At 28.5% G+C, this 17,834-nt stretch overlaps 10 protein-coding genes across 10 annotated transcripts; 6 read left to right on the forward strand and 4 right to left on the reverse strand.

The window, feature by feature from the left end:
* Positions 1–1,159: 1,159 nt before the first annotated feature.
* NAEGRDRAFT_71169 (uncharacterized protein) lies at positions 1,160–2,050 on the reverse strand (the record flags this gene model as incomplete). The annotated part of the gene is made up of 1 exon (XM_002673618.1): positions 1,160–2,050. The coding sequence occupies one exon, from the start codon at positions 2,048–2,050 to the stop codon at positions 1,160–1,162; it is 891 nt and encodes a 296-aa protein (XP_002673664.1).
* An 807-nt stretch (positions 2,051–2,857) lies between these two features.
* NAEGRDRAFT_71170 (uncharacterized protein) lies at positions 2,858–3,391 on the forward strand (the record flags this gene model as incomplete). Its single annotated transcript, XM_002673542.1, has 1 exon — positions 2,858–3,391. One exon carries the CDS (start codon positions 2,858–2,860, stop codon positions 3,389–3,391), a length of 534 nt encoding a protein of 177 aa, XP_002673588.1.
* A 667-nt stretch (positions 3,392–4,058) lies between these two features.
* Positions 4,059–5,924, forward strand: NAEGRDRAFT_71171 (uncharacterized protein; the record flags this gene model as incomplete). Its single annotated transcript, XM_002673543.1, has 1 exon — positions 4,059–5,924. One exon carries the CDS (start codon positions 4,059–4,061, stop codon positions 5,922–5,924), a length of 1,866 nt encoding a protein of 621 aa, XP_002673589.1.
* A 140-nt stretch (positions 5,925–6,064) lies between these two features.
* On the forward strand, positions 6,065–6,994 carry NAEGRDRAFT_71172 (uncharacterized protein; the record flags this gene model as incomplete). Its single annotated transcript, XM_002673544.1, has 1 exon — positions 6,065–6,994. One exon carries the CDS (start codon positions 6,065–6,067, stop codon positions 6,992–6,994), a length of 930 nt encoding a protein of 309 aa, XP_002673590.1.
* Positions 6,995–7,333: 339 nt separating this feature from the next.
* On the forward strand, positions 7,334–8,376 carry NAEGRDRAFT_56279 (gamma carbonic dehydratase). Its single transcript, XM_002673545.1, has 3 exons — positions 7,334–7,456; positions 7,590–7,733; positions 7,779–8,376. Exons 1-3 carry the CDS (start codon positions 7,339–7,341, stop codon positions 8,288–8,290), a joined length of 774 nt encoding a protein of 257 aa, XP_002673591.1. The 5' UTR covers positions 7,334–7,338; the 3' UTR covers positions 8,291–8,376.
* A 36-nt stretch (positions 8,377–8,412) lies between these two features.
* On the reverse strand, positions 8,413–10,483 carry NAEGRDRAFT_51425 (uncharacterized protein; the record flags this gene model as incomplete). The annotated part of the gene is made up of 3 exons (XM_002673619.1): positions 8,413–8,828; positions 9,223–9,573; positions 10,171–10,483. 3 exons carry the CDS (start codon positions 10,481–10,483, stop codon positions 8,413–8,415), a joined length of 1,080 nt encoding a protein of 359 aa, XP_002673665.1.
* A 528-nt stretch (positions 10,484–11,011) lies between these two features.
* Positions 11,012–13,662, forward strand: NAEGRDRAFT_71175 (uncharacterized protein; the record flags this gene model as incomplete). The annotated part of the gene is made up of 5 exons (XM_002673546.1): positions 11,012–11,392; positions 11,459–12,293; positions 12,336–12,806; positions 12,849–12,930; positions 12,978–13,662. 5 exons carry the CDS (start codon positions 11,012–11,014, stop codon positions 13,660–13,662), a joined length of 2,454 nt encoding a protein of 817 aa, XP_002673592.1.
* Positions 13,663–14,313: 651 nt separating this feature from the next.
* On the reverse strand, positions 14,314–15,072 carry NAEGRDRAFT_71176 (uncharacterized protein; the record flags this gene model as incomplete). The annotated part of the gene is made up of 1 exon (XM_002673620.1): positions 14,314–15,072. One exon carries the CDS (start codon positions 15,070–15,072, stop codon positions 14,314–14,316), a length of 759 nt encoding a protein of 252 aa, XP_002673666.1.
* Positions 15,073–15,571: 499 nt separating this feature from the next.
* On the reverse strand, positions 15,572–16,408 carry NAEGRDRAFT_71177 (uncharacterized protein; the record flags this gene model as incomplete). The annotated part of the gene is made up of 1 exon (XM_002673621.1): positions 15,572–16,408. One exon carries the CDS (start codon positions 16,406–16,408, stop codon positions 15,572–15,574), a length of 837 nt encoding a protein of 278 aa, XP_002673667.1.
* Positions 16,409–16,678: 270 nt separating this feature from the next.
* Positions 16,679–17,689, forward strand: NAEGRDRAFT_51428 (uncharacterized protein; the record flags this gene model as incomplete). The annotated part of the gene is made up of 1 exon (XM_002673547.1): positions 16,679–17,689. The coding sequence occupies one exon, from the start codon at positions 16,679–16,681 to the stop codon at positions 17,687–17,689; it is 1,011 nt and encodes a 336-aa protein (XP_002673593.1).
* Between the last annotated feature and the right edge of the window lie 145 nt (positions 17,690–17,834).

Genomic DNA, 17,834 nt, shown 5'->3' on the forward strand with positions numbered 1-17,834 from the left:
TAATATTTAGATAATAATTGTAAAATATTAATTTTAATAATAGGTTGTAATAAATTTTTTAATTGAATTAATTTTAAAATTAAATTAATTCCTTGATCAATATTATTTTTTAATAAAATTTCAATTTGATTAAAAATTTCTAATTGAATTTTATAATTATTAAAACTATCAATTTTATCAATAATATTTGAATATTTAATTAAATGATCAATTAAAATATTACTTTTTTTAATAGATAAACATTTAAAATAAATGAATATATATGGTAATTGTAAATGTAAATCTTTTTGTAAATTAAATACTTGACCATTTAATAAATCAATATTATTTATATTCATAATTACATCTAAATCTTTATAACTATTTAAAATAACATCTAAATTAGTTAAATTATTATTTAAAATTATATTAAAATATTCTCCTACTATATTTGTATTCTTATTTTCTATTAATTTTAATATTTTACTATTTAAATCTTGTAATATTGTTAAATCACTTGTCATTTGATAATATTGTATTTTAGATTCTACATGTAAACAATCACTTAAATTTTTACATCCTAATTCTTGTGCTTTTTTAGAACATTGTTCTAATTCGGATGATTGTTTATAATCATTTTGTGATCTTGCCAATGTTAATTCACGTATTATAACTTGTGATTGTAATTGAACAAGCTTTTTAGACATTTTTTTTTTATTGTTATTGTTGTTCATCCGTTGGGCGCTTCTATTATATGATGATGGTGATGACACCAACAACAATAACAATAAAATTTTATTAGCCTATGGACCAAGATTCACAGGAGAAGGCTTTGGATGACGAAAGAAGAGGAAAGGCCAGGCTTCAAGATGAGCAAAAGTAATCTTCATCATGAGCTGCTAACAAAAGAAAATATTAAATCACATCTGACGTCATTTTCATCAATGCTCCTATTAATTAATTAATTGTTAATAGCAATAATATTGTTGAAGATATTCTTTTACATGAAAATTAATATTCAAAAGTTTTATTTAGATCCATTATTATCATCATCTCCATCATTAAATAATAATTCAAAAAAATAATAATTTAAATAATTGTGGATTAATAATTGAAAATATATGTTCATCTAATTTATTAATTTAACATATAAACAAGTCAATTAATTGGTTGACTACTCTTAAAAGTAAACTATACCTATATCTTTTACAATTCTCTTCAGCAATAGATTATTCTTGTTGGCTTGTTTAAAAATCTCATAAAAATCATGACAAGAAATTGCAAAATTGAAAAGAGTTTTCACATTTCCAATAAACTCTAAAATACAATAAATCATGTCATGACTATTTACAAGTGGACTTAAATTGATGAATGGACTTTCAGTATGATCAATAATTGAATCAATAGAATACAACATTTTCCTAAAGGCATCCAATAAATTATCATCCCATTCAATATTACAAGTTTCTCTCTTAATAATTTCAATGAGATGTTGTTTTCTATCCTCCTCTTCATCATCCTCAGAGGAATATTTAGTCTTTTTAGAAGGTGGTGGTGGATATGATAACTCATTATCATTCTCATTTTCATTATTACTATCATTCTCATCATTACTCAAATAATCCTTGTAATGTTCTCCCAATACATTAACTAAAACTCTATCATTCACATAACAATCAAATTCACACAATTCCAAATATCTTGTCAAGTAAATTGGATGAACATTATTCATTAGTGAATTAATTTGTTCAAAGGGTCTAACATTCTGATACTCTGCAAAACATGCATCATTAAATTGTATTGTTCGTTTTTCTCCTGAAAACATTAAAATTTTAGTTTTATCATCATCACTCAGAGTAAATAAAACTAAATGATCATCAAAATCGGAAATGGGAAATCCCCTCATAGCATAAAAAGGTTGTTTATATGAAACGTGAGGAAGAGAGCAAACTAATTCTTCCAAATTTAAATTGTTAATAGAGGAAATTTCAATATTAGAAAGAGCTTTTTCTAGCATGGAAAAATTGATAATGTAAAAATTGTGCATGATTACCATACGTGTTCTGGCCATTTTTTTTTAATTCGTAATGTTAATTCCTTTCTTTACTGGAACTGAATAGTATTCTTTTTGAATGTTGAAATGGTTTATAATATTACATTGTGAATTGGTTATAGAATGTAATAACCCATTGATTTACATTTCTTAATATCATTGACTATTTATTATTTCATTAGATGAAACTGTCAATGTCCTTAATTCTTAATAAGCAAACTATCAAAGGAAAGATTTACCTTTCCACTCTTACAATGAAACTGTAGAAATACTGTTTCTCCATTGGGTTGATTGGCATAATGAGGATGATTAAGTTCGATTGAAATATGACAAGATTCTTTAATATACCCTATTACAACGAATTTAATGAAGAAATCATTAAACGGTAACAAATAAGATTTTAAAAAGATATTCCAACAAGATATTTAGAATAGATATTTATTATTCAATACTAATTTATAAATCATCTCATTTCCTCCACTAGTATTATTGTATATATTATTGAATATTATTGTGTTTTAAGAGTGGTGTATGGAGTAATAAAAACCTTATTTCCCATTTCTCCACATTACTCAGCTGAAATGGTTTGGCGCCTTTCTGCTTTCGTGCATTTTTTGTAAAAATAACTTGGAGAGATGTTGTTTAAGAGTCAATAAAGACGATCAAAGCCTAAAAAAAAAAGTGACCACTCTCAACAATAGCATCCAGCACAGATACCTTATACTATCATCATTGTTAATAATATTGATTGTTGATTTTGTGTTTATATCACTTTGTTTGTGGATGTTTATTCGTTCCTTTAATGAAACAGTTCACTACGGTGAAATGGTACAATTATTGAATATGAGAACGAAGGCTGTTGTAGAACAACGTGATTATCATTGTCAACATTCAAGTTATAGACAGGGTGGTGATGTATATTGTTCATCTTTAATAAGATTATTTAATTCCGAACCTTTTAATATACCAGATTCTTATTTTGGTAATTTGAATATTTTAAATCAAACTATATTAAGAAATACTAATGATTATCAATTATTAGAAAAAATACCAAATAATGGTGAATTTATTCATGTTTATATTCATGTCAATACAACTCCATTAACTTCACCTTTTATTTCATTTTCAATTTATGAAAATTTAAAAGAATTACAAAATTTAAATGTTACTTCACCTGCCTTTTTAGGAGGATCTGTTGGTATTCTATGTATTGCAATTGCCATAACTTTTTTAATTATTGCTATAATTATTGGATGGAGAATTAAATTAAAACAATTAAGAGATTTTCATTTAATTGATATTTTATTAATTAATTCAAATGGAATACAAGTTAAAAAAGATGGTTCAATTAATGTTTAATTTTTATGCCCTATTATGTAGTTTATATTATTTATTATTATTTATTATTTATTTTACTATTTATTTACTATTTATTTTTCTATTTTTTATATTTATTATTTATATTTAAATTTCAAATTGATAAAGTAATAATTGCAAGTCAATATTCCAATTTGAAATTAAAAAACAAACACACATAACATCAAATAAAATATTTTCAAGTTTTACTTCTCACTATCTAGATATCAATATTATGAACATTATCAATTCACAACCAAACTCCACTGTGACCATCACAAATGAAGATTACAAAATGGTGGTGAAACGCCACAAAATCTTGAAGGAGTTTTTTCATCCAATCAAATTTTATCACAGATACAATCGCGTTTCTCTCTGTTTTTAAAAAAATCTCCAACAACAACAACACATCACCACCACAATTATTGTCGTTGCGCTATAAAGTTCATCATCTCATTATCATCATTGAATTCATCATCACACCAGTCAAAATATTTTCATCACTATCCAATATATTAGAAAAGAGATGAAAATCCATAACAAATTATCATCAAGACCACACTCACTATTAATTATTCTACTACTATTATCTATTATAGTAATACTATTATTTAACAATGTCAACAATAATAAGGTAACATGTCAAGTTAATATAAATAAAATTATTGAAATGACAAATAAATTAACAGAATATATATCAAATGAACAATCATTAAAAGATTTACCATTTAAATCATTTCCAATTCAATTTGCTGAACAAGCAGGTTTATATAAATCATATATTCATATGAATAATGGTGGATATGATTATGAATCTATTTTATTAAGAAGATATGCTAAAATACCTGATTTGAATATGTTTGTTACTAATTTTGTTATTTTAACACAAATTGAATCTAATTATTTAATTACTAATTCTAAATATAGTAATAAAATTACAAATATATTAAATTTAGATAGATTAAATTTAGCAATTAAAGCTATTTTAACATATCATGATAATAATTTTAATGAAAGTGTTCCAGTTTATAACTTTTGGCCTCAAAAATTATTACCAAATTCAAAATATTATCAAGCTTATCCAATTAATTTAATTGAACCTTTAAATGAATTTGGTTCAATGGAAAAGTATATTGAAGAATTATTAAAATTTCTAAAATTGGAAAATTTATTAGAAAAAGTTGAAGATTTAATTGAAAGTTTTCAATTTCTAGCTCAAGCTTTTCATATTCCAGCTGATTATGATGATACTTCATGTAATTTAGCATTAGGTTCAATGTTATTTAAATATTTAAATAATAATCAAGAATTAATTAATTTATGGAAATCTAAAAATGTTGATTATGATTCTTTATTTAAAATTTATGAAAGATTTGCCTATCATTTAATTGTTAATAATAATCATAATAATAATCATAATAATAATCAACTAGAACATCAAGAAGAACATCAAGAAGAACATCAAAAAGTGAACAATGAACAACATCAAAATATTATTGATCCAAGATCTTATTTTATTTTTCATAAATTTTTTGAAAATAATTTAAATATTAAATTACCAATGACATGGTTAATGGATATTAAACAAGATAGAGATAGATTTCCAGCAGTAGCACAACCATTTAATGTTAATAATGTTGATTTGAGTGTTTTAACTAATTTTATATTTGGAGTATCTGCACATACTTTAAATGGAAATGAGTTATTATTAGATTCACATCCAATTATAGAACAAATGTTATTAAATGCAAGTAAAATAATTGAATATTCAATTATGAATGAAATTGAATCTAAAAGACCTGATTTATCACTTGTTTATTATCCAAGTGTTTATGATTTTTATTGGTTTATTTCTAGAACTAGTTTCCTTTTAAAGAATTCTAATACTAAATCAAGAATATTATTAGAAATTTCTAAAATATTTGATAATATTTTAATTAAATATATTACAAATAATTTATTAAATTTATCTAAAAAGAATGAAAAGAATGAAATTTATTGGGATGATTTTTTAGGAGATTTTAAAGAAAAAGAATTAGGAGAAGATAGATTATTTTCAACATCATTAGCATTATCAACATTATTAGATACATGGACAAATTTAGAAAATAATAGAAGAGTATGGAATCCATCCATTCCATTACATGTTAAAAATTTAATTGAAAATGGAATTTTATATTTACAAGAAAATTTATTTTCATTTTGGTCAATTTATGAAAATGCATTCTTTTCAGGATCAGTGAAAGGATCAAATGATTATCCATTTTATTATCCAATGAATTATTGTGAATTTTTAAATGGTACTATTTTAAAACCAATTGATCCTAATATGATTACTGATGATTTAATTGTTGGTATGGAGGGTTTAATTTCACCTCAACAATATGATTTATATTTAAAACAATTATGGTTTAATGAATCTGTACCTACCAAATTTAATGGTTTTGAAAAGGAAACATTTCCATTTTGGAGTTCACCTGCTTTGACTTATTCTATTACTCAATTGGTTTTTTCAAAATATTTAAGTTTAAATTAATGATTAAACTTTGATAATAAATTATTCATTGGTTTTTTATTGTTGTATGATATTTAATTAATGATAAATTTATGTTGAATAAAAATATATTTAATAAATTTAAAAATGTAATTCTTTTAAAATTTAACTTGGAAAAAAAAATGAAACAATTTAAACAGTCCATTAATTTATTGAAATTATTGAATAATAATAAAACAACTATTAATAGTTCTTCCACTGCATTCAAATCAATTATAATCAATAATAACAATTATGGATTTAATAGAGTAAATAATTATCATCATCATTCCATTCTTCAATTGAACAATAATAATAACAATACGGAACAAAAGAATACTATTAGTACATCCAATAATAATATTAATATTAATAATAATAATAATAATAGTACTCAACAACAATTAGAAGAACAAAAATTTGTCATTTCCGAAGATGTTGAAAGTACTCCATCATCATCATTAAATAATAATACTAATACAACCAATAATAATAATACTTTTAATAAGAATCAACAACGTATTAGAATTATTAATTCATCATCTAATAATTCCAATTCTTCATCATCATCATCTTATAAATTTACAAAAACACTTAAATATTCAATAATATTTACAATAGCATCTGTTGTAATATATATTATAGTAGAAACTAATAATGATAGAATGAATTATTATGTATCACCATCTAAAGTAATGGATAATCGTCAAGATTTTCCACCTGATCGTAAAATTAGAATTGGAGGTATTGTTAAAGAGGGAACAATTCAACATGGTGAAAATAATTTTCTTACAATATTTAAAATTACAGATTTGAAATATGATATTGAAATTGAATATAAAGGTGTTTTACCTGATTTATTTGAAGAAAATAGTACTGCTATTTGTGAAGGTTTTATGCTTGGACATTCTAAATTGAAATGTACTAATATTTTAGCTAAACATGATCAGAGAAATGGAATGCCACCTGAAATTGCATATGAAGTTGAAAAGAATAGAAGAGAAATGGAAAGAAGAAAATTAAATCAAGAACAAGAAAGTTCTAAGCATCATCACATTGAAAGTGAAATTTAATTCATGTTTTTTATCTTATGTTTTTTTATCATGTTTTTTATCATTGAGTGTTTGGTATTTCTATAAAAAAATAATTCATTTTCTTTCATGTTTAGTATAAAAGTTACAATGAACAATTTCATAAATCATATCAAATATATCATGGATAGAATGTCATTGATATGAAAATAAATTAATATCAATTTTTCAAAAAGTAATTATTGAGAATATTATTCATCACTCCAATCATATCAATTTACCATTGAAATTGATGAGAGAAAATCAACTATTCAATAGCAGCACCAACCAAGGCTTTGGATTTTAAAAAAAATATTGTAAAAAAAAATAACCTCAAAAAATATAGAATGAACGTACCAAAGCAATCTATGCGTCATTTAATTGGTTCCCTGTTTCGTGAAGCAGGTGAAGCCATGGATCGTGTTGGATGTTTCTTGCAAGGAAGTTTGGCATACAAGGAAGATTGTTAGTGTCTATATTTTTTTAAATTAATTTTAATAACAACAATAATATAATGATGACTCTTTATTAACAAATAATCATACAATTTTCATCAATCTATTTTAATATTAACAACAAATACATCAAATATATACAGTAAATAGAACTAGAAGAGTTATGAAATTCAAGAATTTTAAACCATCCGTTCAACCATCATCTTTCATTGCTCCAAATGCCAGCGTTATTGGTTCAGTTTCTCTTGGTCCAAATTCATCTGTTTGGTACAATGTTGTTATAAGAGGTAGGTTTATATATTGTGAATGATGATAAATTTATCAAATATTAGGTGATGTTAATTCTATACAAATCGGAGAAAATACCAATATTCAAGACAGAGTTATTATTCACTGTACAGGCAAGGTTGGCCACGAAAAGCCAACAATTATTGGAAATAATGTTACTGTTGAAAGCGGTGCTATTTTACATGCTTGTACTTTAGAAGATGAGTCTTATATTGGTTTTGGTGCCACTGTTTTGGATGGTGCTGTTGTTGGAAGAGGAGCTATGATTGCACCAGGTGCTGTTGTGACACCAGGAACTATTGTTCCAGGTGGTGAAATTTGGGCTGGTGTTCCTGCTAAGAAACTTCGTGAATTGACTCCAGAAGAACAAGAATCTATTAAGAAGTCTGCTGCTGAACTCTCAGAATTGGCTCAAGTCCACAAGCAAGAACAAGATAAGGAATTCGAAGAATTGTTGCACGATATGGAAACATTCAAATTCCGTGAAGATAGACTCGAAGAATACACTTATGAAAAGGTTGAATCTCCATCAAGCACTGCTCCAACCAAGAATTAAATTTTTTTACAATTACCATATAAACTACAGGGATGCATTAGTTTATGGGTTGATTAAATAGACATCCTGCATAAAAATCAATTTTTAATTTACATGTTTTTTTGACAATCGTTAAGGTAAGATTAATCTTCACCATAAACTGATTGAGATTGACCATCAGTCACATCATGTTGAATTATTTGTCTATCAATACTCGCTGTGAATGCTGTCGAGCCATCATATGACCAGCATGCACTGGTTACCATCAATTCATGACCTCTCAATGTATTATGACAATGACCACTCAAATCATAAATTTTAGCCACACGTTTATCCAAAGAAACTAACATTCTCTGGTGGTATTCAGATATTGAAATATTATTGACACCTCCTGATTTGATTGGAATAGTCTTGACTGGTTTTGTCATGTTTCTATAATCAAAAATACGTAACTCTCCATTGTCTGTTCCTGTTATAATGAATCTATCACTTGGAGTAAAGGCAACACAATTAACAGGATCTGAATGGGATTTGAGTGACGAAATTGGAGATTTTGAGTCTGAATGAGAGTCCCATAAAAATACATTACCATCAGATGAAGCACAAGCAATTAATGATGACTGATAAGCACATGTAACATCATTAAGGTAGGCAGTTTCTACAGGTGAGTTTATCTTTTGAATTTCTCTTAATTCCAAATCTAACATTCTAACACAACCATCCCAACATGATGTAATAATATTATCACCACGATTGTGATGGGTGAAATCACAACTAGAAATGATACCCTTATGTGATTCTGTATTTTTTACGTGTGGATTTCTGAGATAGGTTGGCCTATTTCTTATCATACCTTGAACACCCTCTAAAGTATTGGTTATGATTTTAACAATATATTCACAAAGTAATATCAATGTTGTTGTTGTTATATTGAACAAAGTAATAAAACATACCTTCAGTAATATAATATTTTTGTAACTCGTTAAGACTATCATCATTTTCACTATCTGTATTTACACCTTCATTTTGATAAGCTTTAAAATCAATATGACTATCTAATAAATCTTGTGTAAATAAATCATGTTGAGTTTCATTAAAAGATTCATCAAATTCAGTGCTTGTTTTGTGAATATTATCTATAGATGGTAATTTAGAATGTCTATTAAATGGTTTAAATCTATTACTAGAATCATCATCATATTCATTTTCTCCAACATATTGTCCACTTGTTGATTGATTTAAAGTGAGAGCATTATTTTGTTTTAAAGTATCAGCAAATTTCCATAAATGTACAGATTGATCACCTGAAACAGAACAAATCATTTGCGAAGTTGGATGAAATTTGATTCTATTTACAGCTCCACTATGTCCCTTATAAACAAGTAATGGATTAAGATGAGAAAAATTAGATCCCCATAAACAACATGTTGAATCTGCTGAAGCTGTTGCAAACAGTGGTGTTGATGTGTCAATACTACAAACAGGTGACATTTTAATATCAAACACTGCATCTCTGTGAAATAAATATTTTCTAACAATTTTCTTATTATCTGGTTGTCTATCATTATTGAAATAATATTACAATGAGATAAATAACATCATATTGTTGATATATTAGTAGTCTACATATTGAAATAAACCTACTTTGCTTGAATTGTCTTTTTAAATTGAGCATTGAATTGATCTTTAAGATCTTTCATTCTTTGTATTGTTGTTTTTGCTCCACTTTTTTGTTCTGGATTTGGTGTTTTAACAGGTGATTTTACATAGAGATTTTTAGATTCGGTAGAGAATGAATCCGATCGTTTTAAAGTTTCCACTTCTTTTACAGGTAATTGTTTTGATGATGGAGAGGCTTTTGATGGTGAGTTTTAATTGAATACAAATTAAATTCTTCTTACATTTTGTCATATAATTTACTTCTTGTTTAATATATCCCATTAATTTTGTCATTTCCAAATGTTCCTCTTCTAAATCAATACTAGTATTATTATTATTATTATTTTCAAGTCCATCCAATTGTTGAAAAAGTTTATCAATACGTTCATCCATTTCCAACAATAATTTATGAATAATATTTGGAGTCATTTCTACGGGTGAAATAATAGAATCATTTCTTGTATTCGGATGATCCGATCCCAACGTATTATGATTCGATGGTTGATGTAATGATGATGAGCCTTGCATTTGTTGCTGTTGATTAGTAATGCTCATTTTTTGATGAAATGTTTGATGAGTTATTTCCACTCTAAGAAGGCAGCAACAAGGCTGGGATGAAAGTTGGAGAAGGCAGTTTAACTAAAAGGCTTTGTAATGTTCATTGTTTTGGTCTTCTGGTAAGGCTTGATTGATAATGGTTTACAACTCGAGAATTTATCAATTTTTATGAAAATGACCAGTTAAGGAAAAACCATTAATTATCTCTTCAAACCTTTTTTAAGAATATTAACTACCGAACATGATGGTTGAACGGGTTCATTATTAAACATCAATAGTGGTACTAAAATAAATATTACAAGGTGTTTCATTCTCTCTCATCAATTGATTTAATAACTTACTCCATCAATCTGTCATAAATAGTTTACTGTAATGCAACAACAGCTTAGAGCGAGGTTGAAAATTTTCTCTCAATAGTTGTTATTTTCATATAGGAGAGTATAACTGAATAATAACAAGCAAGGGCAAAAAAAACAAACAACATCAGCAACATTTTTATTCATCCCTCTCAACATCCCTTAAAAAATGTTGGACAAATTCTTCTCTGAAATATTTCTCTCCTATTGTAGTGATACTCAGCAGCGACCCGAGAGAGAATTAGCCTTGAATTTAAAACAATTATTGGAAAAGAATTGTACTGAGGAAAAATTTATTTTAAGATCTCAAAGAATTGGTATTGCAACAGCTAATAGTTTAGCAAGGTATTTTGCTCAAACTGTTAGTAAAGATAGCCCTCTTCATGTTTTGGATCTTCATGAAAATGTCATCCGAGACAAGGGCGTTCAAGCATTAATAGATGAATTAAAATCATTAAATACTGTAAAAATACTTGATTTAGGTAGTAATGATTTAGGATCAGAATCAGCCATCCTTATTGCTGATTACCTTAAAAAACCTGATTGTAAAGTATGTATTAGTATATTATTTATATTATATCAATTATACTTATATCAATTTTCTTGAATATTATAGTTAGAATCTTTGATACTAGGAAGTAGTGATTCAGACTTGTATGCAAATAAGATTGAAGCAGAAGGTGGTGTTTCAATTGCCGAGGCTTTATCATCAAACTTTACTTTACATACTCTCGATTTTAATAGAAATTCTCAACTAGGAAGAAAAACTCAACAAGCATTCTTTGCTTTAGCAGATGCTTTTGATGAAAATAAGACAATTAGCTGTTTACGATTGGGACAAACTAATATGGGTTCTGTAGCTGCTGTCAATGTTATTCAATCATTGGAAGGTAATTCAAATTTGAGATATTTAGATTTACACGGAAATGATTTACCTGTAGATATTGCTGAAAGTCTTGGAAAATTAACATGCACCTGTAAAAACCTATCTGTTTTACTATTACAAAATAATTGCTTGAAACAAACAGGTGCAGAAATATTATGTAACTTCCTTAAACAAAATACTTTCATTACTGTACTTAATTTGGCTGGAAATGAAATTGGAAACGAAGGAGCATCATATGTTGCAGATTATCTGTCATGTAAACATACTTTAGTTTACTTGAATTTGAGTAAAAATCAAATAACTGAGGAAGGTATAATTACCATTGCACAGGCTATTAATTGTCCTCAAAATACTTTACACTCTTTAAATTTGAGTAATAATAGAGTGGGAAATAGTGGTGCAAAGGCTTTAGCAAAATGTGTAGAATATGACCAATGTGGAATAGTTAACTTGGAATTGAATTCTTGTGGAATTGGTGATCAAGGAGCTGTATCCCTCTGTCTTTCTTTGACATGTAACACAACTCTGTTGTATATGAAAGTACACAACAATCATATTTCTGAAGGTAAGTTTTTTTCGAACCATTGCTGAATAATGTTGGAAATAGAGGCTGGAAAGGCAGTTCTAGACTTGCTGGAAAAAAATCATACACTCATGTCTTTTGATGTGAGGGGAAATCAATTAGACCACCCAACCTATTTGAAAATTAAGAAGGTTTTACAACGAAATAAGACTGATAAAATGTTGATTGAACCAAATAAGTTAAAAAAGGAAGTAATTAGATTGAAATATGTACAAAAACTTCTTCAAGATGCATCAAAAGAACTCGAATATCAAGAAAATATTAGACTTGAAACTACTTCAAAAGTGGAAAGGATCAATGAACGAATTAAGGTAATAACAGAAGAAACAGACTCTTCTGCTTCAGATATAATTTCTCAAATTAAGGAGGAACAGAAAAGAATTGACTTTTTCCAAGATAGAATAACGGCAGTAATGGAGGATAAAAAGCAGAAGAATGCTAAAAACGAGCAATTGATGAAAATTAAAATGGACAATCATCAAAAAGAATTGGATGGTAAGTTTATTGAATATTTCATGAATATTTACTTGTTGATAGCTAAAGCAGAGATTGAGGAAGAACTTAACGACGCCAGAGAAATGTTGCAAGACACAAGAAAAAGAAAAGAAATTGAAATCAAGTAAGTTACACTCACAATTATTGTTATCAATATTTACAACTATTCAGAACATTGCAAGAAAAAATCAAATCAGTTAAACTCGCAGCTCAAGATGAAGAAAAGAAGAGAGAAAAACATTCAATGGAGATTGTAGATATTAGAGTTAGACTTCATGATATTGAAACTGAATTTATTAAACAGTTTGGAGAGGATCATCAAGAGAAAATTGATCAAATGTATATGGAAATGAAGAAAGAAGATGAAGAAACGTTTGTTAGACTTGGATCTAAAACTAATCTTTTGGTGGATATGGAAGCTTTAAAGAAAGCTAAAAGTAGTACTACACCAGGTACAAGTCACCCCTCAAAGGATTCTTCAAAAGATTCAGGAAAAACAACACCACATTCATCAACAGCAACAGCAACAACATCAACGACAGGTGTTGGAATTAGTGGAACTAGCTCAACAACAAGACCTACAACACCAAAAGAACCATCAAGTGGAAAGGATACACCAAAAACTCCAAAGGACACCAAGGATACAAGTACAAAAACTGGACGATCTTCAACTATTGCAACAACTGGAAGAAGAAAGAGTCCACCTTCAGGAACCAGAAGAAATACTTCAACAACTCCTTCAACACCTCCACCAATTACTAATGTTGACACAAAGACACCTCCACCATCGAATAATCAAGGAAAGATGAGAGTTACCAATTTGAGTATATACGATTCTACACTGTCAAATAAATAACTTTTTTCAATTTTATTCATTGTTCATCATCATATTAATGTATTCCATGTAATTGATTTTTCCAGCATCCTCTGGATCAACTATTGATAATAGTTCAGTAGCCTTGTCGAGAGACATATTTTCACCATAGTGAACTAGAGCTTTCTCTATTAAATTTGATTTTACAAACCCTTGCCCAAGATCCTCTGTTTCAAATAATTTGAATGCTCTAATGAGTTCTTCTTTTGTATAGGTAGCATCGACAGTTCTTGACATGACTGTAACAAATTCACTAAAATCAATATCTCCTGAACCATCCGCATCAACTTCCAACATCATTTCATCCAATTGTTCATCAGTAGGGTTCAATCCAAGCGTTTCCATGAGTGTTCTTAATTCTTCTCTTTGAATAGAACCTATTACATTCCGAATCAAAAAGATTTTCAATAATTATTTCTTGTTATTACTACTAAATGACAATATTGAATCATACCTCCTCCATCTGTATCGACAAGATCAAATATTTCCTTAAATTCCTTCAATTCTTCTTCCGTTAATGCCTACCAGTAATTTTTGTATTCTGTTTCAAACCATCATCAAATCGGAACCTACCTTTCTTAATTGTCTCGACTTTTTCATTTTGTATTGAGGTGGAGATTTATTTACAGTTTTTTATTTATTAAAGATTGGTTTTAAAATAGTTTCTGAGGCATCAAATGGTTTGAAAATAAGTCCGTTTGAGTTTAAGATTTCCTTTGGATTGTCATAGAATAGACTGAGAATTGATTGCCTTCCAACTTGTCTTGGAATATTAGTACAAAACTTTACACTGTATACATCCTTTACAAGTTTAGAAAGCAATCTTTCATGAGGTTTCTTATCTTTGGTTTTTCTGGAAGCTGTCAGTAATACTTTCCATTTTTCTAGGAATAACAGCCACAACTCATGGTCATCCATGATATGTGGAAACCATCTCAATTCACAACAATTGCTCTCAATCATTCTGTCATCCAAAACTCTTGTTGGGAATAGCTTCTTTGCAAGCATTTTTCTATAAGTTGTTACAATTTCACATCCATCAAGCTCCATAATGACATTTGGAGGACAATGGCAGAATTTTTGTTGACCTTTTGGTGAAGTAACAAGAGAAATTCTAAGGGATAAGTGAGGCTTTGGTACTCCTTTGAATAGCATTCCAAGCTTACCAACAACATTTTGTCTGTTAAATATGATATCTTCCTGAGGAATATCAACTGGCTGAGTTAATGACCCTCCCATTAAATACAACTCATAATTCTTTTGGTTTTGATAATCACCGTTCATTATTGAAAAGTTTGCATGTCCACAAGTTATTTCATGATATAGCCCCTTTTCACCTTCAACAACAATAACAAATTCAAACACCAATTGTGCATTCACATCTTCTGTCATTGTTCTGACAAGAATTCGATTGTCTAACTCATTGGTAAACTGCCATTCATCTGTTTTGTTTGGGTTCCAAAATGCTGAAATTTGATAAATATTTGAAATGTGCTCCCCATTTGACATTAGGGAAACATACACTTTTCTTTCAAGAACCTTAACACTATCAGATGACAGAGGAATGCCTCTAGCAACATACATGCTGACCTTAAAGCTCGTCGCATAAATTGGAAGAATGTTTTTTGTGCAAGTGTCCAGTGTTAAATCTAAGAAATTGATTCCAGAACTGTTGATGGTAGGAGTCACGAATTTGGAAGTTGAATATTTTCCTGATTGTAAAACTGAATGGAATGAAGATGTTCTAAAGGAAGATGGAAGTGTCTTAAAAATATTAATATACATTAATGGTGCTGGCTCGAACAGTGATTTACATTTCTCGAATAAATTTCTATTTCTATACATTGCTTCAATAAACTCTATTGAACAGTTAAAGAAACTTGATTCTGTTTTACTCACCTCCAATATCAATAACTCCGTCTCCATTTTTATCAATATTAGTTAATATCTCAGTTATTACTTCCACATCTTGTTTTGGATTCATTCTTCCATTTGTTGGAATTGATTCTAAAGCTTCCTTAAACTCGTCAAATGAAAGATATCCGTCTCCATTTTTATCAAGTTTATCAAAAAATACTTCTATTGCCTTTCGTTTCTTATTGTCATTTTCGAAAAGAACGTGATTAACCTTTTTCTTCATTAAGGTTGAAAACTGATTCATATCCAATAAACCATCCTTTGATCCTGCCAAATGGAAGAGTTCATTGATATATTTTGGTGATGGATCTAACCCATAAGACCGAATGGCAACAGCTAATTCATTCTTTGAGATTAGCTCATCCCCGTCAGTATCTATCATCTTGAATGCTTTTTTCATTTCCTCAACAAAAATTATATCCGATCGATTGTAGTTGGCTGATGTTGTTGATGGAGTTGTTGTTTGTTTGCTTGCTATTGATGAAATTGCAATTGACACACTTTTAGGGGATGATTTTTTAGATGAAGCCACTGAATCTGTAGTAAATTGAGTACTTCCGCTGTACAATGATGGAGATGGTGAATGAAGAATGCCTTTAACTGGTGATTGTGTTTGTTGTTGTTGTTGATGAGCAGCAAGCAAATCCCTTGCAGACTGTACTTGTTTTGGTTGCTGATTTTTAATAACAACATTTTGAGTTGGTTGTACTTTTTGAACCACCTCTTCCTCATTCAATCTTTCCTCATCTCTGTAGGAGCTTGTTGTCTCCTCAGTTTCATAATAAGTTGAAGATGCAGTCCCTACACTCATTTTTTTAAAGCAGTTTTTGGTGATTTGTAGTTGGTGGGAATATTTTTGGCGCAAATTCGTTCTTACTTACAGTGGGAAATATGAAGCTCAATGACAATCAGCAGGGTTTTTGATAAACGAAAATGACAAGTTTTAAAGTGAGAAGGTGTGTTGGTCATGTTTTGTAACAAGCAGAATAGTTGAATTGCAACTTCCAGTTGCCAAAGGCCACAAAATATTCTTCAAATTCAGAGAAATCGCCGTTAAATAATCACCTACAATTACAAAAAAATGAGCAAAAGAAAACAAGAAGAAATCTCCACAACAGATTCGGCCACTTCAGAAGTGACATCATCAAGTAGCGATACCAAGAAGGTAAAAATTGATGAAAATGCTATCATTACCAAATTAAAAGAATTAGATTCTTGTAAATCTTTCAAAACAATCAAGGAATTTGAAGATACCTTCGTTTCAATCTCTGATTATTTATTTAACAACACAGAACTTGTTGTTAAAGATAAAACATATAGATTAGCGGAACTTGAATATTATTTTACATGTCCTCCTGTTCACAATGATCCGTTCTCTCATTGTCATGATTTACAAGCAACTAGAGGAGAGTGGTATTTCCATCAATCATTGGCTAAAACAAATGACAATAATTATAAAGGAGGTTCCTATAAAGGCTTGGATATTTCGATTGGTAGTGCTGGATTTAAAGGTGGAATTTTAATTAGAAGTTTATTGAAGTCTGACAACAAAACACTTGTCGAAGGTCCATCAAAATGTGTTGATGAAATAATTGGAGCCTATGATTGTGATAATATTCAAGAATTTGTTACTAAATGTTTTAAAGGACAAAAACATTTTCAAGCCTTGAGTACAAGTTCAGCATTCTACTTGAAACCAATTGATACTCCATACAGTGATACTATGGTTAAGAGTGCTAGAGTTGGTTTAACTCTAAAACAAAAAACTCAACAAAAAGAAAGAGTAGAATATATTTTCAAACCATACAGACATTGTCTCAAAGCTAAGGATATTAAAAAGGGTAAACATTTAATGACCATTATCCTTTATAGAGATTTGATGAAGGCAGGGGAAAGTGGTGTTGTTAAGAAGGTCGAAACAGCAACAGGAAGTTCAGGACTTTCAAAATATTTTGACACTTATGAAGAACAAACCGACTCTGCCTTTGCTGATGTTGACAGTATTGACATATCCAAATTAGGAGATTATAGTAAGGATTTCACAACCAAACAAATTTATGAACTAGGAGGTATTCTAAGAAATATTTTCTAGACCTATTTATTTATGTAATTTAGATTCAATTAATTTTTGCAAATAAACATATTTGTCAGTCACACCTTCCCAATTAACTGAGAATGATTGTTGTAATTTTGAAGAGAATTCTTCACTATGGTACACTTTAAGGAAGCTCTTTTGC

The sequence above is a fragment of the Naegleria gruberi genome (assembly GCF_000004985.1).
Source record: "Naegleria gruberi genomic scaffold NAEGRscaffold_45, whole genome shotgun sequence".
In the NCBI taxonomy this organism is placed as follows: domain Eukaryota; phylum Heterolobosea; class Eutetramitea; order Acrasida; family Naegleriidae; genus Naegleria; species Naegleria gruberi.

Bases quoted from the DNA above. Each gene is read 5' to 3' on its own strand.
- NAEGRDRAFT_56279 (XM_002673545.1), top strand. From the start codon at position 7,339: ATGAACGTACCAAAGCAATCTATGCGTCATTTAATTGGTTCCCTGTTT. The intron at 7,457-7,589 runs GTTAGTGTCTAT...AAATATATACAG, and splicing joins TTTGGCATACAAGGAAGATT to TAAATAGAACTAGAAGAGTT. The intron at 7,734-7,778 runs GTAGGTTTATAT...ATCAAATATTAG, and splicing joins GTACAATGTTGTTATAAGAG to GTGATGTTAATTCTATACAA.